Here is a 26,678-nt window from a genome sequence, read left to right on the forward strand (position 1 = left end):
TTTCTTTTTAAAATAACATTTGCTTCTCCTATATTATATATACAAAAATACATACAAACAAACATACATACATCCTTGTCACACACACACACACAAACTTAAAATACATAAGAAAGCAAATTGAAAACAAAATATCACCTTTATCCTACCACTCACAAATAACTACACTCACAAATAACTACTGTTAAAATTTAGTTCATGTCCTACCAGGAATTTTATTCATTCATATACATAAATAACGTATACATGGTATAAATCCTTATACATGTGTTTATAAAATTTTGATCATACTGAACATACAGCTTTTTTGCTTGCTTTTTTTTCAGTTAACAAAATATCTCAGACACTTTCCCGTGGCATTAAGTATCTTCAATACCATAATTTTTTATGGCTGCTTAGCATTTCATCATATGAAGGTATCATGCTTTATTTAATGTTTCTAGTTTTTAAATATTATAAATAATTAGGCAAACATCCTTATGCATCCTTGTATACACTGCTGACTACTTCCATATGTCTTATTTCCAAAAAGTGGAATAGCAGTGCCTATTACTCATTGCTCATTGATAAAAGCCAAAAGAACCAGCAAAGTGTTAATAAAAGAACATTAAAGGAATCAAAGAAAAAAATGATATTACCTGACAAGGAAGCATCAAATCCCATGTCTTCTATTGCTTCTCTCAAGGTTTCTGGACAGGTTAGTAAAGGATCATACTCAACAATCCCTTTGCCATTTGCAAGTGATACTCGTATGGATTTTACACCTGCCTTTTTTAATATGACACCCTCAATAGACTGCACACAAGAATTACAAGTCATGCCATCAATGTTTATCACGGTTTCTTGAGTCAGAGGTTGGCTAACTATGTTCAAAGGACTCTTTTGAAGAGATGAGCTGGAGGGAGAGTTTGAAGTACTCTCAATTTCATTTGTACTACTAACTCTATATTGCCCTGGTGATATGGCCTCTATTGCTTTTCTCAGAGTTTCTGGAGTGACTAAACTTGCCTTGTACTTTACTGTGGCAGTTCTATTCTCTAAAGAAATGACTACACTGCTTACATACTGGAGTGTAGATAAAGCATTTTCAATATTTGACACACATGATTTACAGTGCATGCCATCTATGATGAAAATGACTGTTGAATTATTGGTATATGATGGACTCCTTTGCTGTGATCCTTCTGAGGATTTGACTGGTGTGTTCTTTAGACGTTCTATATCAATAGCTCCCAGTTTGAGGTACTTGGGCTGTTTTTTGATGAATGCTGGAAAGCCCACAGCTTCAATCTGCTTTTTTATTTCCTCTGCTGTGATAAGATGAGGTTGATAAACAACAGTAGCTTCTTGATTGTCCAGGGAAACTAGTTAATAAAAGGAAAATAATTATTTACTTCAGTCATTCCTGGGCCACTTCAGAAAACATTCTGTCGACCAAATCAATACCATATACAACAGTTTCTCTCATTGTTCTCATTATCCTTTCTTAAAATAATTCTGTTCTTTTCAGAAAATGTTAATGATATGGAATAGTAAGAAAGTAAAAGATATGACCACTACATTTGTGGTCTCCAAGTTTCTGCATGCCTGAATAGAAACATATTAGAGGTCAAGAGGACCCTCGGCATGTTGTGTTAAGAACCCTGAACTTCATGAATCACCACCCTGGCTGCCTTTTACGTTAGTTCAAGATTCACATAACTTTTATTTATAACCATTAACTTTACCAACATTAATGCTGGGAATACACTGTACCTCAGACTTCAATGAAGCAGTAACATTCTAGTCCCACATATTTAAAACCCATGCTTAAAAAAAAAGCAAAAGTTAAAAAGGCCAAAACAGAAAACTAAGCCTCGCAAATCAATCAAACAAATAACATTAGGCATACTACCTTTAATTCGCTGAACACCTTGCAGTTTCCCAATTTTTCCTTCAATGGTGCTAGTACATGAATGGCAGGTCATCCCTTCCACCTTCATCTTCAGCATGACTTCGCCTGCTTGAGCCATACTGAAATCTTCGCAAATTCCTGACATTTTCTCCAGAGTTCCTGGATCTAAACTGAGAGCCGGAACCAGCTCTACTATCTGACTGGCATTCACTATAGAAGGGATTATTATCACCACTGCAGTTCTCTGCTGAGGGGAAATTTTAATGTCTGTCACACCCTTCGTCTTGAGCAATGTGCTTTGGATATGCTCCCATGGCGGAGCCAGTGAAGCAGTAACAGTCAGAAACAAGGTCTCAGTTAAAACAGGGAGCGGCTTAGGATTGTGCAGAACAGCATCAAAGCCCATGTCATCAATGGCTTCCTGTAGGGTCTTTGGAGTCTGCAGTTTAGGGTCATAAATAATGGCTGCATTTTTTTCTTCCAGTGAAACCTTTCAGAAGGAAATTTCAGAAGTCAGTTTAATTAAATTACATGACATGGAACTTAAAAATATCAATCATCTCACCACCGACAAGAATGAAACAAATAGATAGACAAGATGAAAAGGCAGAGGGCTATTTACCAGATGAAGGAACAAGATAAAACCCCAGAAAAACAACTAAATGAAGTGGAGATAGGCAACCTTCTAGAAAAAGAATTCAGAATAATGATAGTGAAGATAATCCAGGACCTCAAAAAAGAATGGAGGCAAAGATCGAGAAGATGCAAGAAGTGTTTAACAAAAACCTAGAAGAATTAAAAAACAAACAGAGATGAACAATACAATAACTGAAATGAAAATTACACTAGAAGGAATCAATAGCAGAATAACTGAGGCAGAAGAACAGATAAGTGACCTGGAGGACAGAATGATGGAAATCACTGCCATGGAAAAGAATAAAGAAAAAAGAATGAAAAGAAATGAAGACAGCCTAAGAGATCTCTGGGACAACATTAAGCTCAACAACATTTGCATTATACGGGTCCCAGAAGGAGAAGAAAGAGAGAAGGACCCAAGAAAATATTTGAAGAGATTATAGTCAAAAACATTCCTAACAAGGGAAAGGAAAGAGCCACCCAAGTCCAGGAAGCACAGACAGTCCCATACAGGATAAACCCAAAGAGAAACATGCGGAGACACATAGTAATCAAACTATCAAAAGTTAAAGACAAAGAAAAATTATTGAAAGCAGCAAGGGGAAAATGACAAATAACATACAAGGGAACTCCCATAAGGATAACAGCTGATTTCTCAGCAGAAACTCTACAAGCCAGAAGGGAATGGCATGATATACTTAAAGTGATGAAAGGGAAAAACCTACAACCAAGATTACTCTACCCAGCAAGGATCTCATTCAGATTCAATGGAGAAATCAAAAGCTTTACAGACAACCAAAAGCTAAGAGAATTCAGCATCACCAAACCAGCTCTACGACAAATGCTAAAGGAACTTCTCTAAGTGCAAAACACAAGAGAAGAAAAGGACCTACAAAAACAAACCCAAAACGATTAAGAAAATGGTAATAGGAACATACATATTGATAATTACCTTAAACATGAATGGATTAACTGCTCCAACCAAAAGACACAGGCTTGATGAATGGATACAAAAACAAGACCCATATATATGCTGTCTACAAGAGACCCACTTCAGACCTAGGGACACATACAGACTGAAAGTGAGGGGATGGAAAAAGATATTCCATGCAAATGGAAATCAAAAGAAAGCTGGAGTAGCAATACTCATATCAGATAAAATAGACTTTAAAATAGAGAATGTTACAAGAGACAAGGAAGGACACTACATAATGATCAAGGGATCAATCCAAAAAGAAGATATAACAATTATAAATATATATGTACCCAACATAGGAGCACCTCAATACATAAGGCAACTGCTAACAGCTATAAAAGAGGAAATCAACAGTGACACAATAATAGTGGGGGACTTTAACACCTCACTTACACCAATGGACAGATCATCCAAACAGAAAATTCATAAGGAAACACAAGCTTTAAATGACACAATAGACCAGATAGATTTAACTGATATTTATAGGGCATTACATTCAAAAACAGCAGATTACACTTTCTTCTCAAGTGCACATGGAACATTCTCCAGGATAGATCACATCCTGTGTCACAAATCAAGCCTCAGTAAATTTAAGAAAATTGAAATCATATCAAGCATCTTTTCTCACCCCAACACTATGAGATTAGAAATCAATTACAGGGAAAAAAACACAAACACATGGAGGTTAAACAATACATTACTAAATAACCAAGCGATCACTGAAGAAATCAAAGAGGAAATCAAAAAATACCTAGAGACAAATGACAATGAAAACACGACAAACCAAAACCTATAGGATGCAGCAAAAGCAGTTGTAAGAGGGAAGTTTATAGCTCTACAAGCCTACCTCAAGAAACAAGAAAAATCTCAAATAAACAATCTAACCTTATACCTAAAGGAAGTAGAGAAAGAAGAACAAACAAAACCCAAAGTAAGCAGAAGGAAATAAATCATAAAAATCAGAGCAGAAATAAATGAAATAGAAACAAAGAAAACAATAGCAAAGATCAATAAAAGTAAAAGCTGGCTCTTTGAGAAGATAAACAAAATTGATAAACCATTTGCCAAACTCATCAAGAAAAAGAGGGAGAGGACTCAAATCAATAAAATTAGAAATGAAAAAGGAGAAGTTACAACAGACAGTGAAGAAATACAAAGCATCCTAAGAGACTACTACAAGCAACTCTATGACAATAAAATGGACAACCTGGAAGAAATGGACAAATTCTTAGAAAGGTATAACCTTCCAAGACTGAACCAGGAAGAAAGAGAAAATATGAACAGACCAATCACAAGTAATGAAATTGAAACTGTAAATAAAAATCTCCCCAACAAACAAAAGTCCAGGACCAGATAGCTACACAGGTGAATTCTATCAAACATTTAGAAAAGAGCTAACACCCATCCTTCTCAAACTCTTCCAAAAACTTGCAGAGGAAGGAACACTCCCAAACTCATTCTATGAGGCCACCATCACCCTGATACCAAAACCAGACATAGATACTACAGAAAAAGAAAATTACAGTCCAATATCACTGATGAATATAGATGCAAACATCCTCAACAAAATACTAGCAAACAGAATCCAACAACACATTAACAGGATCATACTCCATGATCAAGTGGGATTTATCCCAGGATGCAAGGATTCTTCAATATATGCAAATCAATAAATGTGATACACCATATTAACAAATTGAAGAATAAAAACCATATTAAAAAAAGGAACGAAACAAATAATTCAAATGGAGGTTCTCTAATAGTTCTTATCTTTACTATTCTCTTTGGAAAGAAACACAAAATGTCTTGTGTACCTACAGGAATGGTAAAGCTCTATGTAGGTATACGTGACTAATGTACTGATCAGGCATTTGAAACGTACATAGACAAAACGTGCCCTAGAATTTCATAACAGAGAACAAAGTACTCTTTCTTCCATCTCCTTTCACAACTTATTCCAACACTCCACACTCTACCAATTCAAAAGTTAATATAGGAAACAGGATCAGCTACAGAAAACAAATTTGATATTAAGTTTAAAGTTTTAAAATGTTCAATTAAGACAACTTTGTTGGCAAGAAAAGGTATAAACATGCTGGCAACATTCATAGGGTTTTGCAGCAAATATTTCTATAATCTTCTAAGTCACTACAGTCTAGTATTATTTTTGTTCAAAATAAGAACATCTTTATTGTTCTGCCTGATTTGATTATAAAAACAATGATTGTATTCTTAAAGCTCAGCAACTGTATATAAATTTAACTACTACCGGGACATCTTACCCTGCATCTCTTTTGCTAACAGGTTACAAAGATTTATGAAGTAGTCACACACACACACACAAACTGGATTGGGAGTCAGAAGGTTTGAGCTCCAGTGTCAATTCGCCAATTAGTCAACCACACTCATTAGTTCTACAGTCTGAAAAATGAAGAAATGTGCCTTATTATCTTCCAGGGTTGTTATAAGGATCATATGAGTAAATAGACAGGAAAGTAGTTCTTTGCAGCAGCAAGTCATATAAAAGTAAACACTGAACAATGAATATTTATCAAGCATTTATTTATTTTTGGCTGCATTGGGTCTTCATTGCTGCGCACGGGCTTCCTCTAGTTGCAGCAAGCGGGGGCTACTCTTTGTTGCGATGAGCGGGCTTCTCACTGTGGTGGCTTCTCTTGTTGCGGAGCACAGGCTCTAGGTGCAAGGGTTTCAGTAGTTGTGGCACACAGGCTCAGTAGTTGTGGCTCGCGGGCTCTAGGGCACAGGCTCAGTAGTTGTGGAGCATGGGCTTAGTTGCTCTGCAGCATGTGGGATCTTCCCGGACCAGGGATCGAACCCGAGTCCCCTGCACTGGCAGGCAGATTCTTAACCACTGCACCACCAGGTAAGTTCCTATCAAGCACTTATTATATGTGCCAGGAACTGAGATTCTCATGATACAAAGCTGATCATGACACAGTCACAGGGAGCAATACTAGAATAGAGGATAGAGAAAACGGACACCCATTCATTCCTAGGAATATGTGTCAAAAAAGGCTTCTTAGAGGAGATAATACCTGAGTGTTAAAGGAAAACCAGAAATCAGCAAGGATACATGAAGCAGAGAATTTATGACAAATGGAAACACAAAAGTAGAGAAAGATGACAGGCTTGCAGAATTAGGCAACTGCTTTATTATGGGGCCTCTTGTATGCCAATAATAGTCTGTAATTTATCCTGTAGGTAATAGAGAGCCATGGAAAAGTTAAGCAGGGGAATGATATAGTTATATTTGCATTTAGTGAAGAATCATTTTGGAGTGACGTGAGTGATGGAACTGTGCTGTCCTGGTTGTGGGGGTAGTTAAAAGAATCTATACATGTGTTAAAATTTACCAAACCTAAAAACAAACAAACAAAACTGATAGAACTATATACCAAAAAGAAGTCAATATTTTGGTATAATTTTAAAAACAAAAAAATTAAGAGATTAAAAATTCAGTTCCTCAATTGCATTAGCCACATTTCTAGCGTTCAGTGGCCAATGTAGCTGCCATATGGGACAGAGTAGATACAGAACATTATCATCATTACAGAATATTCCATTGGACAGTACTACTCTATGTACTACTATACTTTTTATGATAAATCGCCAAACTTTTAAAAAAGGGAAGGGGATTTTTTTTCCCTTTATGTTTAAATACATTGTATCTGGTATCTTTTAAACAAGACCTGGTTTTGAGCTTATCCTCCCCTCACAATTTCAATTTACCAACATACGCAATGAGAAAGTTTTTTTTTTTAACATCTTTATTGGAGTATAATTGCTTTACATTGTTGTGTTAGTTTCTGCTTTATAACAAAGTGAATCAGCTATACATATACATATATCCCCATATCTCCTCCCTCTTGCGTCTCCATCCCACCCTCCCTACCCCACCCCTGTAGGTGCTCACAAAGCACAGAGCTGATCTCCCTGTGCTATGTGGCTGCTTCCCACTAGCTGTGAGAAACTGTTCTTAAAGCTGATTTTTAAAGCAAAAATCACTTTGTCACTACATGGTTTGCTATACTTTCTACTGCTATAGCCTGTCTTCTATTTATAAAAGACATAAAAAAATAAGGAAACTATGTATATAAAATACTACACAAAAAAAGTTGTATTATCCTATGTTGTTTTCATGCTGCAAACCAGAAAACACTTCCTTATTTAGTAGCTTCCATTTGTGTGTTTTAAAGCTGGATCGACCACACCTAGCACAAAAATGTTCCCCTTTGGGATAACAGCACTCAACTTTTCCTCTGAATTTTAGATATCAAAGAGACTGTTCAAGCCTAAGGTCTCAAAGGAAACAAAAACAGGCAGCACCTTTGCTTCTTTTAAGAGGAAATTCACATAGTGATTATCACAATACTGTTCTGGATGCCAAATCCTTGGGCAAGAAGCTAAAATAGCATTTATTTATTTAACAAATATTTACTGAGTACCTATTATGTTCCCAGCACCGTGCTAGCTTGCTAGGGGTCCAACGGTGAGCAAAAGCAGGCACAGACTCCGTAGAGCCAGGAATTGCTGGCAGCAGTCTGTCTGATTCTGGGTCTGTGCCACTCTCCTTTCACATGATCCCCACCAATGTAAACCACTTTCGCCTATTCCCCACAGTGCTCGAAAGTTTCAACAGCTTCTCTTTCTCAGAATCTTTCATTAGGAATCAATGTTGTTGTTCTGTTTTTTTTTCCCAGAGAAACTATTTTTCTATTTTATCAATAGTTCCTCTGAAAATAAACATCTAACAGTCTACAAGTTATGAATGTTGGCTCCTATGAAGGACTCAAGATGGAGGACTGTTCACTATATTTAGATGAAGGTAGGAGTTGAAGAGAACAAATCAAACGTACTCTGTGGCCTCAATAGCATTAACAGTGGTGTAAAGGGTGCTCATTGTCCATAGGAATTGTAAAGATCCATTATTTTAATGGAGCTCTTTGTCTGCTGAAATGTCTAAACCTTGCAAGTCAAGCACCGTATACTTTATCTGCATGTGTTTTCTGTATACTTTTATAATTACAGATTATAAAAAGTGATCCAATTTCCTATCTGAAGGCTAGGAAATTGAATAAATTGCCCAAGAAACCCAGCAAGAAAACGAAAGAGCTAGGATTCAAACGTAGGTCGATTTAACTCCAAAGTCCATGTTCTTTCCATCTATAAATGGTGAGGCTAGATGATCTTCAATTTCCTTGAAAAACTAAAATTCTATGCCTATGCTTTGAGCAATGTGTGACATAAATAAAAACACCTGAAAAGTATGAAATATTTCTAGTGTGTGAACCAAATTTTAGTTCTATGTTTACTTTCCTCCCACACATTTCATGTCTACTCCCATACCAGTTTAAATAAAAAATAATTTAGAGAATATATTTCTTTGGGTTTTTAGCAGGATTTGACAATTACTACATTCTAACATTTCCCCATTTTCAAAAACCACTTTGGGAAAGGTCCTTTGCTAAAGTTTCAGCACACTGAAATTCCTTTTTATCCTCCCAGGAATTAATTTATATGTCATCATAAATTCAGATTAGCATGCTACTCAGCCAGTGGGGGTGTCTTCAAAGGGTTTAAAGCCCACTTTCTAACATTTTCATAACAACTCAACATAGAGTGATTCAGAGGTTTTTGAGAGCTTGAAAGGATTCTGTCATTTTTCAGACTAAAGTCAGAAAAGTAAAATGATTTACAATAATCTTGACTTTCTAATATGTTTGATTCTCCTCCCAGAATTTTGACAACTAAAAACTATATAAAATACATAATAGGAATCTTATTTATATTACATATGTCTGAATACAAATTCTATTATTGTTTGTTGAAAAAATAATGTATATATATTAACACTCTACTTTGATGCTTCAATATAGCATACTGAAAATTAAAGTAAGATAAGAGTAAGCCATCAAGTTATATTAATATTTATCCTATTTGACCAACCTAAATAAAGGTTACCACTTAAAATTATTAAATCAATGTATGAACTAGCAAAAGACAATTTCTTAAGGGACTAAGAAAATAGCCCAAAACCAATCTAAAAATTTAAAAGCCAAATGCTTGAAAATGAAAAAGATGTGGAGATTTTGTTAGTTTAAGTTGTAGCATTGTTTTTCTGTAAACTGAGTGCTTTGTCAGAATTTTCATTGCTAATATAATTTTATTTTGCTTCAAAAATTATACAACTGGGACTTCCCCAGTGGTCCAGTGGGTAAGACTCCTCGCTCCCAATGCAGGGGGTCCAGGCTCGATCCCTGATCAGGGAACTAGATCCCGCATGCATGCCGCAACTAAAAATCCCACGTGCTGCAACTAAGACCTGGCGCAGCCAAAATAAATAAATAAATATGTTAATTTTTAAAAAAATTATACAACCAATGCATGATTATTCATTATAACAATTTAAATACAAAGAAAGGAAATAGTGAAAGTCCCTCTTTACATCATTCCTCCACTGCTAGTTTCTACCTTGGATTTGACATTTCTTTGATCCTTGGGATAAAGTTCAACTAAATCAGAAACATAAGCCTCTTTGAATAACTGTCTGCATCTTCATGGATGGACGAGTATTACCTAAGAATTTATATAAGGCAAAATGCCTATATCACTCTAACATGGTGTTTGAAAAAAGAAATGTTCAGTGTACCATCATCATTTGCCATAGCAAAAGTTAGGGGGAGAAAGTTCCAAATAGAAACAAAAAGATTGATTTCTATATGCTGATAGGGAACAGTATCTAAGAAGTATTTGCTAAGTGAAAAAAGCAAAGTATAGAACAGTGTGTATATAGTATGCTTCCATTTATATAAAAAGGGGATACACACATACACAAACACACACACATATATACAGTTGACCCTTAAACAACAAGCAATTGGGGGAATTAAGGGCGCCCCACCCCTGAGGCTATTGAAAATCCGTGTATAACTTTACAGTTGGCCCTCTGTATCCTCAGTTCCACACCCTCGGATTCAACCAACCATCGATCATGTAGTACCACAGTTCATATTTTTTGAAAAATATCCATGTATAAGTGGACCTGTGCAGTTCAAACCCGTGTTGTTCAAGGGTCAACTGTATAAACACACACATATAGATATATACATGTAAATCATTTTATATTCAGAGTCTATTTCTGGAAGAATCTATACATACTAAACTGATAACTGGTTTCTTTTGGGAAGGGGATTTTACTCTGGACATGTGTTATTTTTCCAATAATTTTTTTTAAAGTTACTTTTAAGGGGTTTTTTGGCGATGTTGTGCAGCTTGTGGGATCTTAGTTCCCTGACCAGGGATTGAACCCTGGCCCTCTGCAGTGAAAGTGCCAAGTCCTAACCACTGGACCACCAGGGAATTCCCTAGGTGGTCATTTTTTTAAAGGATAGTCTGTATTAGGAAAATGGACTGCAGCCTTTAACTGAGTAAAGGGAAAAAGCACTCAAAATACAGTTAAATTTCAAGGACAAAGTAATTTGTTAATAAGGCATTAACCTTTAGAGCCATTCAGTACTTATATCTAATTAAATTTATTTTACATTACCACTTTCAAAAGGCCAGACAATCCCAGAGAAAGACCTTCACATTATCTGCCCATTTTATTTTTCCCCTGAACAGACCACTGGGGTGATTAAATAAACCTTCAGGTTAATCCCTTTAAAGTCTACAGTCTTGACACTGGCAGAACAAGAGTATTACACTCATTTATAAACTTCACAATTTAAGACACAATTCCCAAAATGTATTTAAACGCTGAAACTGCAAAGACATATAATCATATTCATTCTACTTTTCCAAAATTAGAGACTTCTTGACTATTCAGTTTCCTTGAATTCTGTTAAAGCTCTAATCTGTTCCGCTGTAACATTTTTTAAATAAAGCAACCCCACTCAATTTAACATCACAATTACATTACTTCATATCAGAGTTTTATTCCAAACACTACAAGAGCTCCTTGACTTAGTCGAAACAATGTCCTATTCAAATCTGGTTTCTAAACTGACTGCACATTGGTCTTAATTATAATCTCACAAACTATGATCCAGAAATTTCAAACCTTAACAGTCCTTGAAAAGTGATCAATATTTATATATTAACATGTTAGGCTGCATTATGACTATAAATTATGTTTGGACAAGGACAATTTTCTTTCTTTTTTTTTTTCTTTTTGGCCACGCTGCAGGGCATGAGGGATCCTAGTTCCCTGACCAGGGATTGAACCTGTGGCCCCCTGCAGTGGAAGCACAGATTCCTAACCACTGGACTGCCAGGGAAGTCCCAAGGACAATTTTCTATATGGTGCCTAGAAAGAGGTGAATCCACCTTTTGTGGACTTAATTAAAGGACTGTGGTCAAAATGTTTTACTTTTGCAAAAACAGATAACCATGTGAACACACTGCTAAGACTCTTTCCAGGGTCTCAGAACTGGTCAATGCCAGTGAGGGGCTCTGAAACCTAAACTTCATTAACATCACCATAAATCTGTCTCTGGGCCTAGAAGACAACACTCAGTAAAATATTTTTTAAAGGAATGAGAAAAGAGGAAAGATCACTAGTATACTCTATATCATGTGAGCTTTTGACTAAAGAAGGAGAGGCAGAGCTGGAAAAGGCAGAAAAAGTGTGTTTCCTTTCATTTTCAGCAAACAAATTATGACTGTGCCCTGGAAAGTATAGCCTTAAGTATCTGTCACTGCGATCCATATAAATCACTGTTGATAACACAAAGTGCTTTCATATTATATTTCTGCTACTCTTCCTTTACAACTTAATCCAATTTAATTGCATTTTTCTGACCTTAAATAGGTCATATTAAGCAGTGGTGAATTCTGGGAAGATGCGGTAAACATAGAAGCCTTACATATGAGTGGGGTGCAACAGTCTTTGGGGAAAATTTATACAGGAATGTACTTGCAAATGTCAAAACAGAATCTAGTCCTTTAGTTATACATAGATATGCTGGCAAAAAATTAATAATCAAAAATAGTTTGTCAGAGAGTTGGGGGTTTTGGAAAACGCATTAGTTGTCAGTAGACAATAAGAACCTAAATCACTTGGAGAAACTTTGTGAACTAGTTTCTGGATGGTTAAAACAGCTTTACTTCAATCAGCACAGACACTTAATTAGTAAGATTTAGCTTCTATTCTGGCCTTCAGCACCAGCCATGTTAGATCAAGCGGAGGAAGTTTAATTGGTTTCATTTGAGGATAAATCAAGTAGAAGTGCCATATTTATTATTCACTGAAATTAAATTATTCATTTTTAAAGTTTGGGACTGCGGGTTGCAGAACTACTTTGCCATCCTCTTTTCTAATTAGCAAATTGAAAAAACATCCATTTGATTTTCAGACAGTTACAATTAGTGAAAAAAATTACAAAATGTTTTTATAAATGTATTTTAAATATAAACACATTTGAGAAAACCTGCAGTATAGTTAATAAAAGTTACCTGTCATCTCTCAGCTTTTCCAACTTGGCTCTCTCCCCAAAGCAAATTAAAGGCAGGAGCATCCTTGGGGGGAGGAGGGGAGGAGGCAATGAGGAAGCCTCTGAAGTGTAGTTATGCCAAGGTAGATGGTGAATACAAAGGAAAATCCTACTTTTGGAGAACGTGAAAGGGAAAAATTCATATCCAAGTATTCACATGGATGCCTACAGGACAGAAAACTTAGCAGAAGGCATATTACACTGTGTAAAGAAAGATTTCCCTGCCACAACCATCAACATAGTCTTAACTGACCAGAGTGTGTAGTTTAGTAAGCAAATGAGAAACACTGCTTTCCTCCCTCCCATACATGTAAAATGGATACAAAGTTTACTTTGTGCTCTCTGGCCAAGATGAATATGAAACTCAGACATGCAAAAAATCAAGAGTTTCAGATATAGAAAAGAATTGCCCACATATTGGCACCACACGTCACATGTGGTAAGAATCACTATGCGCCAATTAGCCAACGTTTTGTAATAAAAACAAGACAAACTGAAGCCAATCTGCTCAAGATCTCATGAGACGTCTGAATCACAGACGAGAATACCATAAGGAGGGGACTTCCCTGGGGGTCCAGTGGTTAAGACTCCACCCTTCCAAGGCAGGGGGCACGGGTTCGATCCCTGGTCGGGGAACTAAGATCCCACATGCCGTGTGGCACAGCCAAAAAAATTAAAAAAGAATACTGTAAGGACAAGAAAGCATGAATCCTGTACTTCACAGAAAAGCTAAAACCCATTTTGAAATCTCTGAAGAATAAACAGGTAAAAGATTAATGTTTATATTAAGATTAAAAGACAGATCAAAAGTATTTGATCTGGAGATACACAAAATATTCTGCTTCCATGAAATTAAGCCATATGAGCTGTTTGTAAATTCTGGAAATTAATCCCTTGTCGGTCACATCATTTACAAATATTTTCTCCCATTCTGTGGGCTGTCTTTTTGTTTTGTTTATGGTTTCCTTTGCTGTGAAAAAGCTTTTGAGTTTAATTAGGTCCCATTTGTTTATTTCTGTTTTTATTTCCATTACTCTTGGAGAGCGATCAAAAAAGATATTGCTGTTATTTATGTCAGAGAGGGTTTGGCCTATGTTTTCCTCTAAGAGTTTTATAGTGTCTGGTCTCATATTTAGGTCTATATCCATCTTGAGTTTATTTTTGTGCATGGTGTTAAAGAATGCTCTAATTTCTTTTTTTTACATGTAGCTGTCCAGTTTTGCCAGCACCATTTATTGAAGAGACTGTCTTTCCTCCATTGTATGGTCTTGCCTCCTTTGTCATAGATTAATTGACCATAAGTGTGTGGGTTTATTTCTGGGCTTTCTACCCTGTTCCTTTGATCTATATTTCTATTTTTGTGCCAGTACCATGTTGTTTTGATGACTGTGGCCTTGTAGTATAGTCTGAAGGCAGGGAGCCTGATTCCTCTGGCTCCGTTTTTCTTTCTCAAGATTGCTTTGGCTATTTGGGGCCTTTTGTGTCTCCATACAAATTTTAAGATTTTTTGTTCTAGTTCTGTGAAAAATGCCATTGGTAACTTGATAGGGATTTCAATGAATCTGTAGATTGCTCTGGACAGTGTAGTCATTTTGACAATATTGATTCTTCCAATCCAAGAACATGATATATCTTTCCATCTGTTTGTGTTATCTTCAATTTCTTTCATGAGTGTCTTGTAGTTTTAAGAGTACAGGTCTTTTGTCTCCTTAGGTAGGTTTATTCCTAGGTATTTTATTCTCTTTGATGAGATGGCAAATGGGATTGTTTCTTGAATTTCTCTTTCGGATCTTTCATTGTTAGTGTACAGAAATGCAATCCAATCAAAAAATGGGCAGAAGACCTAAACAGACATCTCTCCAAAGACGACATACAAGATGGCCAAGAGGCACATGAAAAGATATTCAATATCGCTAATTATTAGAGAAATGCAAATCAAAACTACAATGAAATACCACCTTACACCAGTCAGAATGGCTATCATCAAAAAATCCACAAACAGTAAATGCTGGAGAGGGTGTGAAGAGAAGGGAACCCTCCTACACTGTTGGTGGGAATGTAAATTGGTACAGCCACTATGGAGAACAGTATGGAGGTTCTTTAAAAAAACTAAAAATAGAGCTACCATATGATCCAGCAATCCCACTCCTGGGCATATATCTGGAGAAAAACATGGTCTGAAAGGATACATGCTCCCCAATGTTCATTGCAGCACTGTTTACAATGGACAAGACATGGAAGCAACCTAAACGTCCATTGACAGAGGAATGGAAAAAGAAGATATGGTACATATATACAATGGAATATTACTCAGCTATTAAAAAGAATGAAATAGTGCCATTTGCAGCAACATGGATGGACCTAGAGATTGTCATACTGAGTAAAGTAAGTCAGACAGAGAAAGAGAAACATTGCATAGTATCACTTGTCTGTGGATTCTAAAAATGAATGATAAAAATGAACTTATTGACAAAACAGAAACAGACTTACAGACTGAGAGAATGGAACTTATGGTTACCGGGGGTAAGGGTGGGGGGGATGGATAGTTAGGGAGTTTGGGACTGACATGTACACACTGCTATATTTTAAATGGATAACCCACAAGGACCTACTGTATAGCCCAGGGAACTCTGCTTAATATTATGTAACAACCTAAAGAATTTGAAAAAGAATAGATACATGTATATGTATAACTGAATCACTTTGCTATACACCTGAAACTAACACAACATTGTTAATCAACTATACTCCAATATAAAATAAAAAGTAAAAAAAAATTCTGTTTCAAATTTAATGATTCATGCACTTAAAATATATAATGAGCTTCTGATTATTAGAAAGAATCCATCAGATTCCTAATTTTAAATCCTGCACTAAATCTGATGTCCAGTTAGACAAAGCTCCCTTTAGAATATTAACATCTACTCTGGGCAGTGTGTCTAAAATTTATCTTTTACATGTGGATATGAACTAGTCAAAAGAAAAGCATTTTAGGACTGATGCAAGCTGATCAAATTCCAAAGTTGCATTAACTTTCCATCATCACTATAATGAATATTGTATAAAAGCAAAAGTATAGAAAACTTCTGGTAAATATTATAGAACCAATGCCAATATAAAGTTGTTTTAATGATGCTGAAAACTTAAATATATTAAAATAATAAGTACATTATACAAATGAAGACACAAGCCAGTTAAAATTACACATTAACTCATTAAGCCCTGGCAGTGAAAATAAACATGCTGAAGAGTCAGCAATTCACAGTAAAATATTTAAGAAAAACCATTCATATATTACCATCATTATAGTAGAAATCCCCAATCTTTTGGCAAGGAGATATTGTTAATTTCTTTGGGCCCTTAGATACAAGTTGTGGAGAAATAGGAGAGAACAGGTGGGGAACCAAACTGAATGAAGCATGGGAAAGAGTGCTGTGCTCCAAACAGTGCTGAGAATCCTGAAGAGTGACAAGGAAAACGGTGGGCAGGGGGCAGCAAAAAGGCTTGGAAACGGCATGGAGATATACTAGGAAATTCCAATCCACTAGTCAAAAAGTACAACAGGTAGGAAGGTCCAGATCAACTCTTAAAAGCATCAGCAAAATACATTATCAAATTCAAATGATGAGAATGTCATGAAAATAAGTAGCAAGGATATCATGAAAATAAGTAGCAAGGGTGACAGGTACAGGGAGGTTCCTTGTACTAGGTCTTCACTTCTGTGTATGTTTGAAATTTTTCATTAAAAGTATTCTTTGACCAAGTGGGGCTTATCCTGGGAATGCGTGGCTAGTATAACATTTGAAAATCAATCAGTGTAATTCACCATATTAACAGCCTTAAAGAAGAAAAATAATATGATCATATCGAGATGCAGAAAAAGCACTTGAAAAAATGCAACATCTATTCGTGATTACAAATAAAAGCTCTCAGAAAACCAGGAAGAGAAAGGAATTTCCTTAACCTGATACAGGGCATCTACAAAAACCCTCTACTAACACAATACTTAATGGTGAAGGACTGAATGTTTTCCCCCTACAACCAGTAACAAGACGTAGATGTTCACTGTTACCACTCCTATTCCAAATTGTAATGGAGGTTCTAGACAGAAAAGAAATAAGACATACAGACTAGAAAGGAAGAAATAAAACTATTTTTATGCCCTGATGACATAACTGCTTATGTAGAAAATCCCAAAGAATCTACAAAAAGAGCTAATAGACTTAATGTCAGTTTAGCAAAGTTCAGGATACAAAGTCAACATACAAAAACCAACTGCATTTCTGTATGTTTGTAATGAACAACTGAAATTTAAATTAAAAAAAAAAGTACCGGGTCTTCCCTGGTGGCGCAGTGGTTGAGAGTCCGCCTGCCGATGCAGGGAACACGGGTTCGTGCCCCGGTCCGGGAAGATCCCACATGCCGCGGAGCGGCTAGGCCCGTTAGCCATGGCCGCTGAGCCTGCGCGTCTGGAGCCTGTGCTCCGCAATGGGAGAGGCCACAACGGTGAGAGGCCCGCGTACCGCAAAAAAAAAAAAAAAAAAAAAAGTACCATTTAAACATCATCTAAAAACAGAAAATACTTGAATATAAGCCTAACAAAATATATGCAGAATCTGAAGACTGAAAATTATAGATCCCTGATAAAAGAAATCAAGAAATACCTAAATAGAGAGATATAGCATGTGCACAGGGTTGAATACGCAATATTAAGATGTTAATTCTATCCAAATGGATCTACAGAATCAACACAATCGCAATAAAAATCCCAGCAAATATTTTTGTAGAAACCTATATAATGATTCTAAAATGTATATGTAAACGGAAAGAAAATAGAACAGCCAAAACAATTTTGAAAAAGAACAAAGTTGAGAAATTACACTACCTGATTTTAAGATTTATCATAGGCTGCTCTCACCTTTTGAGACAGACCACATTCTGTCTGTGGAATGTGTATCTCTCTAAGTAAATCCACTTCTTACCTATCACTTTATCTCTCACTGAAATCTTTCTGTGACAAGACGTAAAGAACCTGAGCTTCATTAAGTCCTGAGACCAGGAACTAAGGCCTCCACCCAGGTGGAGGATGCTAACTTCAGGCTGAATACGAGATTCCTGGAGCACCATCCTGTTACTTCACCACCCACCAATCAGAAGAAAGTCACACACCCTGCAGCCCTCACCCCAAATTTTTCCTATTAAAAACTTCCCCCTGAAAACCATTAGGGACTTAAGGAGGTTTTTCAATCATGAGCCACCCATTCTCCTTGCTTGGCCCTGCAATAAATCTTTCTCTGCTCCAAAAAAAAGAAAAGATTTATTATAAAGCTACAATAATCAAGACTCTGTGGTATTTATTGGCCAAAGGACAGACATACAGATCAATGGAATAGGACAGAGCATACAGAAATATACCCATAAATATATGGTAAATTGATTTTCAACAAAGGTGCAAAGGCAATTCAATGGAGAAAGAATAAACTTTTCAACAAATAGAGCTGCCTGGAAAACTGGACATCCATATTAAAAAAAATTAACCTCAACCCATACCTCATAATGTATTCACATTAATTCAAAATGGATAATAGATCTAAATGCAAAACCTAAAATGAAAGAACTTTTAGAAGACATAGGAGAAAAATCTTTGTGATCCTGGGTGAGGCCAAGATTTCTTAGCTATGACACCAAAAGCATGCTCCATAAAGGAAAAAAAGTAGGTAAAGTGGAATTCATCAAAAGTAAAAACTGCTGCTCTGGGAAAGATACTTTTTTTTTTTTTTTGAGGTACGTGGGCCTCTCACCGTTGTGGCCTCTCCCGTTGCAGAGCACAGGCTCGGAACGTGCAGGCTCAGCGGCCATGGCTCACGGGCCCAGCCGCTCCTCGGCATGTGGGCTCCTCCCGGACCGGGGCACGAACCCGTGTCCCCTGCATCAGCAGGTGGACTCTCAACCACTGCGCCACCAGGGAAGCCCTGGGAAAGATACTTTTAAGAGATTAAAAAGACAAGCCACAGACTGTAAAAATTATTTGCAAAACACATATCTAAAAGAAGACAATTCAGAACACATAGAAAACAATCAAAATTGAATAATAAGAAAACGAAACACCCAGCTAAAAATTTCACAAAAGGTTTGACAGACACTTTACCAAAAAAGGTATACAAATGCCTAATGAACACATGAAAAGATGCTCAATATCATTAGCTATTAAGGGAATGCGAATTAGTGAGATACCACTACATACTCACTAGAATGTCTATAACTAAAAAGACTGTTAATACAAAGTGTTGGAGAGAATGTGAGAAAAGTGGAATCCTCAAACATTGCTGGTGGGAAGATAAAATAGTATAGCCACTGTGGTAAATCAATTGTCAGTGTCTCAAAAAGTTAAACATACACTTATCATATGATGGAACAAATCAAATCCTAGGAATTTGCCCAAGAGAAATTAAAACTTATGTCCACACAAAGACTTGGATGTGAACATTCAGAGCACTGCTTTTCATAATCACAAAAGAAAGTATAAACAATCCAATGTCTCTCAAAAGGTGAATGGGTAAACAAACTTTGGTACATCCACACAATGGAATACTCCTCAGCAATGAAAAGGAAAGAACCAGTGATACATGCAAGAACATGGACAAATCTCAAATGCATGATGCTAAGTGAAAGAAGCCAGACTCAAAAGGCTATATAACATATGATTCCATTTACATGGCAGTTTTTAAAAAGCAAAACTTACAGGAACAAAAAGTAAAAGTAAAGGGGAAGGATGATTTCAAAGAAGGGTTACCAGATTTAGCAAATAAAAATACAGGACAGACCCAGTTAAATTTAAATTTCAGATAAATGATAAATAATCTTCAGTGTAAGTATAGCTCATGCAATATAATGGTTCTTAAACTGTGGTCCCAGGACCAGCACCTTTAGAGTTACCTGGGTACTTATTAGGCATGCAAATTCTCAGGCCCCATTCAGATCTACTAAAACAGAAACTCTGGGCATGGAACCAGCAATTTATGTTTCACAAGCCCTCCAGGTGATTCTCATGGTATGGTTTGAGAACCACTGTTCACTATACCTCTAACTGGCAAAAAAAAGAACCATAAGAAGCTAATATGAAGAGAAAGGGGCACATGAGCCTGTTTGATATATCAATTCACCATCATCAAATATTAACTGAACAGACAAAGGGTGTACAGTAGGTTCTCTGAGAAGGGACTACAGAAGTGATCCTCAACTGAGGGCAATTTCACCCCTAGGAGACACTGGCAATGTCTGGAGACATTTTTGGTTGTCACAAGTGGGAGGAGAGGCTACTGGCATCTGGTGGGTAGAGGCCAGGGATGCTGCTAAACATCATAGAAAGCACAGAACAGCCCCCCAAAACAAAGAATTATCCAGCCCAAAATGTCAATAGTGCTGAGGCTGAGAAAGCTGGACTTAATCAAAACATACTTTTTTAACCCCAAAGGCTTTAAAATCAAAGACATTTTTACGAACACGGAAATAAAAAGATTAAAAAGGTAGTGACAAATAAAATATAATTCAAGGTGTCTCATACTAAAAATACTAGAACTATTCTGAGGAGAATTTATAGAGACTAGTGATACAGAGCTAAAACAGCAATTTGGTGGTAGGAGGCACCTTTATGATGAAAATACCAGGTTCCTTTATTTTTAGAAGTTATGTGAAAGAATAAATTGGAGATCACAAGTTTGAGAACCATATACAAATTAAACTGCATCTGTAGACACTGTATGACCACGAAACATACTGGCCCAGGAATCATGGAACTTGAGTTCTAGTTTGTTTGGTATTAGGTAGCTGTGTAACTTAGCACAGGTCACTTCCTTATTTGGGCTTCAATCTGTTGATCTGTAAAATGAGGGGGCTAGACGACTTAAGTCATATCTAAGACCCCTTGCAGCTTTAACATACTATGTCTATGTCAAAAAAATGAGCACAGGACACATTCAAATACATTTTTTACAGGATATGAGGGGGCACAGTATCATTTTGTTCCCTTTGGGGTAGTTTTGTGTTGACTTTAGTACTTTTGGCTTTTGTGTTTAGAAGGCGCTAAACAAAGTTTAGGTTTTCTTATTTATTTATAACAATTATATTAACAATTCATGTTCATTGCAGAAAAATTAGAATATACAAATAAACCACTCTTTTCCACTAAGTAGGATTCTGAGACGAATTATAGCAGGAATGTGTTAAGATAGTCTAACAAAAGTCAATTTTATTTTTGCAATTAAAAACTGAAGTGAACTCAAATCCCTACCACCTTTCTCAGTCCTGGGCTCTGCCCAGGGAGGCTTCTACACAGTCTTTTTTGGCAGTTTGTCTCTGGGAAATGGAGAGGCTCCCTTTCCCCCTGCTTTGCCCCAGGATAGCCAGCAGGATCTCCCTGATCTCCTGTTGTCCTCCCTCCCCAACAGAGAGTTTCTATCCTCTTTGATAAAAGCTCAGAGTTTTTATGGATCAGGAGAAAATGCAGGCCCTGAGAAACCTATCCCTGCAGAAAGGTTCCCTTGGGCCATGCTTTGGGTTTTCTGGCTCTTTATATTTTTATTTTACTCTCCATTTTTCTGCCCTCCCCTTGCCCTAAGTCTAAGCTCAGCAAAGACGAGTGCTCAGGGCAGCTCCTAGGCCTGGACAGCTCTCAGGGAGGAATTAGATAAATGTTCAGCATGCCCGTGCCTAGCCCATCTAGTTTCATTCTTTAGTTACCCAGGCCATTAGCTTCGGGTTATTCCCTCTTATATTTGCAAACCCAATGCTTGGAGCAGCAGCATAGGGCTCTAACAGGTGATACCTCTCTCTTTCATTTCAGAATTTGCCAACTTAGGGGCCTGGCTCTGGAAGGCAGTTTTCTTAAAGGGGACTGCATCCTGGGTGACCCAAAGTCTCCAGACCTAGAGGGACAACTGTGCCCTCACTTCTCTCCTTCATGTTCTCTGGCTGGATTGATTCAGCTGTAGAAACCATTTGGTCTGTTGCACTCCAACATACCGCTAGGTTCCTTCCAGAGTCACTGTGTCACATTAGCTTCCTTTTGGAGGGAGGGTGATGTGGTTGAATACTCAGAGAGCAGAGGCAGTGAGTGCACGTCTTTAGTTCCCCATCTTCCAGTTTCACCTACGGCCTTCCCCTTGCCCTAAACCTGAGCGCATCATGCCAGGCCTCACTCATACAGGATGGTGTCAGCTCACTCCTCAGCAGTAATCTAGGGTGTGTGGGAAGCTTAGGGCTCTGGGGAAGAACAGAATCGAAGAGGGGAGTGATGTGGGTGGAGGCACCAGTTTTATATCACACCCCCTTTGTAAGCTGGTGAGCTGGGCTTCAGTTTTCCCCAGACCATACACACTTTTAATTTATTTGCGAGAAACTAATTGTATTTTCACTGCAGTATCTTGTTATTTTTTATTTGTGATTTAAGAAATGTGAAGAGAAAATACACAGACACATAATGGTTAACAGTGTTTCTTTCATTCCTTGTTCTAGAGCTAACCACTCTAAAACTGTTTGGTAATGTCACTTAATGTAATTAATTGTAACGTATTCTTTTAAATAAAATGATTTATTGATTAAATAACATTGAAGTGAAAATGTTTAGAAAATTAGTTACACTTTGTATGCATGCTCTTAGAGAAGACTACATTATTACTAAACATAGTAACTGTCATGCTATAAAAGAGAAAGAAACCTCACAGTCCTTTCTCTGAGAACATATATTTTAGATCAACATGAGATTAAGAGTAATAAAAATTATATCAGCATCTATATACTTATAAAATATATATTGATAAATATACAAACATTAACATCCAGATTCCATCTTCAGATGTTTTTAAATTTTAAAAATGTATTATTTCTTATTTTTTAACAAAAAAATAAGTTAATGGGCTGAAGAAAACTTATTCAGCTTCAAGGTTAAAAGTGTGATAGTCTTTATATCGTACGTGTCAGTGTGTCTGCATCTGTCTCAGTGTTAGAAGTAATTTCCCAGAAGAATTCCAGTCAACAGCATTTGACTTCACTGATTTCCAAGGAGTAACTTACTTTAATGTGATGTACACCGTTCAGTTTTCCAATGCGCTGTTCAATGGTCCAAACACAGGAACTACATGTCATCCCCTCAACAGAGATGGTGACAGAATTCACACTCATACTTGGATCCATTTTGATTTCTTCTTTATATTCCTATTAGAAACAATGAACTTGTTAATTTCAGCCACGGAAATAATCCTTCCTCTGACATGCACTCCAATGTTCACTGCAGTGCTGTTTACAATAGCCAAGACATGGAAACAACTTAAATGTCCATCAACAGAGGAATGGATAAAGAAGATGTAGTACATATATACAATGGAATACTACTCAGCCATAAAAAAGAATGAAATAATGCCATTTGCAACAACATGGATAGACCTAGAGACTATCATACTAAGTGAAGTCAAACAGAGAAAGATAAATATCACATGATATTGCTTATATGTGGAATCTAAAAAAAAATGATACAAATGAACTTATTTACAAAACAGAAATAGACTCACAGACTTAGAGAACGAACTTATGGTTACCAGGAGGGAAGGGCAGGGGGGGATAGATTGGAAGTTTGGGGCTGACATGTACACAATACTATATTTAAAATAGATAAACTGGGCTTCCCTGGTGACGCAGTGGTTGAGAGTCCACCTGCCGATGCAAGGGACACGGGTTTGTGCCCTGGTCTGGGAAGATCCCACATGCCACGGAGCGGCTAGGCCCGTGAGCCATGGCCACTGAGCCTGCGCGTCTGGGGCCTGTGCTCCGCAACGGGAGAGGCCACAACAGTGAGAGGCCTGCATACCGCAAAAAAAAAAAAAAAAAAAAGATAACCAAGAAGTAACTACTGTATAGCACAGGGAACTCTGCTCAAAACACTGTAATAACCTAAATGGGAAAACAGTTTGAAAAAGAATAGATACATGTATATGTATAACTCAATCACTTAGCTGTAGACCTCAAACTAATACAACATTGTTAATCAACTATGCTCCAATATAAAATAAAAACTTGAAAACCGAAAAACAACAAAAAACTTTAAGTTAAAAAAAATAAATTATCCTTCCTCAACTTTCCCACCTCCCCAGCTGAAAATACTCTACTAATAAAATATGGCTAACATTCTTTTCTCTCACCTCATTTTACCCCCACCACAGGGCCTTTGGGTTAGCTATTCCCTTGATTTAGGACTTTCTTCTCTTAGATATTTGCTTAGCTAACTTCCTCATCTCTTTCAAGTCTACTCAAATCTAACCTTACTAATGAGTCTTTCAATGACCACACTGTTGAAAATTGCATCCCACACCCCTTCCACACACAGATACTCTGATTCCCATTACCTTTGCTCTATTTTTTTCTTATTTTCATAGAACTTATAACCTTCTAATAAACTCCATAATTTACTTACTATGTTTATTGCATATTACCTGTCTTCCTGTGGTGGTTTTAAAATATGTTCACAAATTCTTTGCTACTCCTTTCCTTCAAGAGGTGGAATTTAACTCCTTTCTCTTTGAGTGTGGCCTGGACTCAGTGACTTGCTTCCAAGTCAATAGTGGAAGTGACAAAATGTGACTTCCAAGATTGGTCATAAAAGGCACTGCAGGAGGGGAAAAAAGTCACTGTGGCTTCCTCCTTGTCCTCTCTCTTGAATCACCCCATCTAGGGGAAGCTACCCGCCATGGCATGAGGATACTCAAGCAGCCTTTTGGAGAGGTTCACATGGTGAGAAATTGAGGCCTCCTGTCAATAACCAGCAAAGACATAAGGCCTCCTACTAGGTGAGTTAACTGCCTTGAAAGCTGATCCTTCAGACTCAGTTGTCTTTAGATGCCTGTAGCCTCAGCTGACATATAGACTTACAACCTCACGACAGACCTTGAGCCAGAACCACCCAGCTAAACCACTCCCAAATTCATGACCCACAGAAACTGTGAGATAATAATTGTTGGTTGTTTTAAGCCACTAAATTTTGGAATAATTTGTTACACTGCAATACACTTCCCACTAAAACGAAAATTCCATGAAGGCAGGAATCTTTGTTTTTTTCACTAATAATTAGTTTGAATCACATGAAACTGCCATTTTATTGAGATATAATTGACATATAATATTGTATTAGTTTTAGGTATACAATATAATGATTTGATATATGTATATATTGCAAAATTACCACCATAAGTTTAGTTAACATCCATCACTATACATAGTTACATTTTTTTTCCTGTGATGAGAAATTTTAAGATCTACTCTCTTAGCAGCCTTCAAATATACAATATTGTTAATTATAGTCACCATGCTGTACATTATATCCTCAGGAATTATTTACCTTATAACTGGAAGTTTATACTTTTTAACGACCTTCATCCATTTTGCCCACTCCCTACCCCCCACCTCTGGTAACCAACCCATCAATCTGTTCTCTGTGTCTATGAGTTCAGGTTTTTTCAGATTCCACGTATAAGTGAGCTCATACAGTATTTGTCTGTCTCTGTCTGACTTATTTCACTTAGCATAATGCCCTCAAGGTCCATCCATGTTGTCACAAGTGGCAGGATTTCCTTCATTTTTACGGCTGAAGAATGTGTATATGTATATCACACTTTCTTTATCTATTCATCTATCGATGGACATTGGTTATTTCCATGTCTTGGCTATTGTAAATAATGCTTCAATGAATAGAGGGGTGCAAATATCTTTGTGATAGTGATTTCATTTCCCTTGGATAAATACCCAGAAGTGGAATTGCTGGATCACATGATAGTTCTGTTTTTTAATTTTTTTCAAGAACCTCCATACTGTTTTCCATATCCATTTTTAAAATGTAAAAATCTTAGAAAAGTTGAAAGAAAAATTCATCCCTAGGTGCATCAGTCTCAGTCTTAACTTCAAATGGCATTAATTATGGAACAACTGTAACTTATAGTGTGATTTGATCTGAAATAGACTCATAATTATTAGTCTATTTTTGTTATTTACTTTTAAAGTTAGATCTAAAGTTATTCCAAATGCAACACTTAACAATTCAGTTATGTCCACTGATTCTTCTTATGAAATTACTATTAAATTACTGTATTTTTACAGAGAGACTTACAATATATATTCAATATAAAAGAATACATTTTGTCTAACTTTTGATTTTAATGACTTGAAACAGCCTTTATTCAAAGTCAAAAAAAATAATGATTCTAATGAACCACACTGCCAAAGACTTTCACATTCTGGTAAACTATGACTTACAATCTGTATGTAAAAATAAGCTGTTGTTGCCCTGAGAAACTCTTCCTTCCTCTAGCCAGAGCAGCTGCTGTCAATAGGACAATATGTGAATCTTTGAATGAATGATAAGTGGAATAGGGAAGAAGTAGTAAAAAATGAAGTTCTCCATATTGCCTGAATTCTCCATTGCATGAAATTTTACAATCTAAAGAATATTATACTAATGAACAGCTTCCCTGTTTTCCAAATCTTTACTATGAAAATTTTCAACCACACATAAAAGGTGAATAATACAATGAACATCTATCTGTATACCCTCTGTATGAATTCAACAATTGTTAACATTTTGCTATACTTGCTCTATTTTTCCTAAACTATTTTTAAG

General features: G+C 36.6%; 1 protein-coding gene across 1 annotated transcript in view; it reads right to left on the minus strand.

The window, feature by feature from the left end:
• Positions 1–26,678, minus strand: part of ATP7A (ATPase copper transporting alpha) — a 142,614-nt gene that overhangs the window by 57,185 nt on the left and 58,751 nt on the right. Inside the window, exons 3-5 of the mRNA XM_060137474.1 lie at positions 23,090–23,230; positions 1,895–2,384; positions 639–1,364 (exon numbers count right to left, since the gene is read on the minus strand). Of these exons, the coding sequence (XP_059993457.1) occupies positions 639–1,364; positions 1,895–2,384; positions 23,090–23,230 (1,357 nt within the window). The remainder of the gene's footprint in view (positions 1–638; positions 1,365–1,894; positions 2,385–23,089; positions 23,231–26,678) is intronic.

The sequence above is a fragment of the Lagenorhynchus albirostris genome, chromosome X (genome assembly GCF_949774975.1).
Source record: "Lagenorhynchus albirostris chromosome X, mLagAlb1.1, whole genome shotgun sequence".
Lineage (NCBI taxonomy): Eukaryota > Metazoa > Chordata > Mammalia > Artiodactyla > Delphinidae > Lagenorhynchus > Lagenorhynchus albirostris.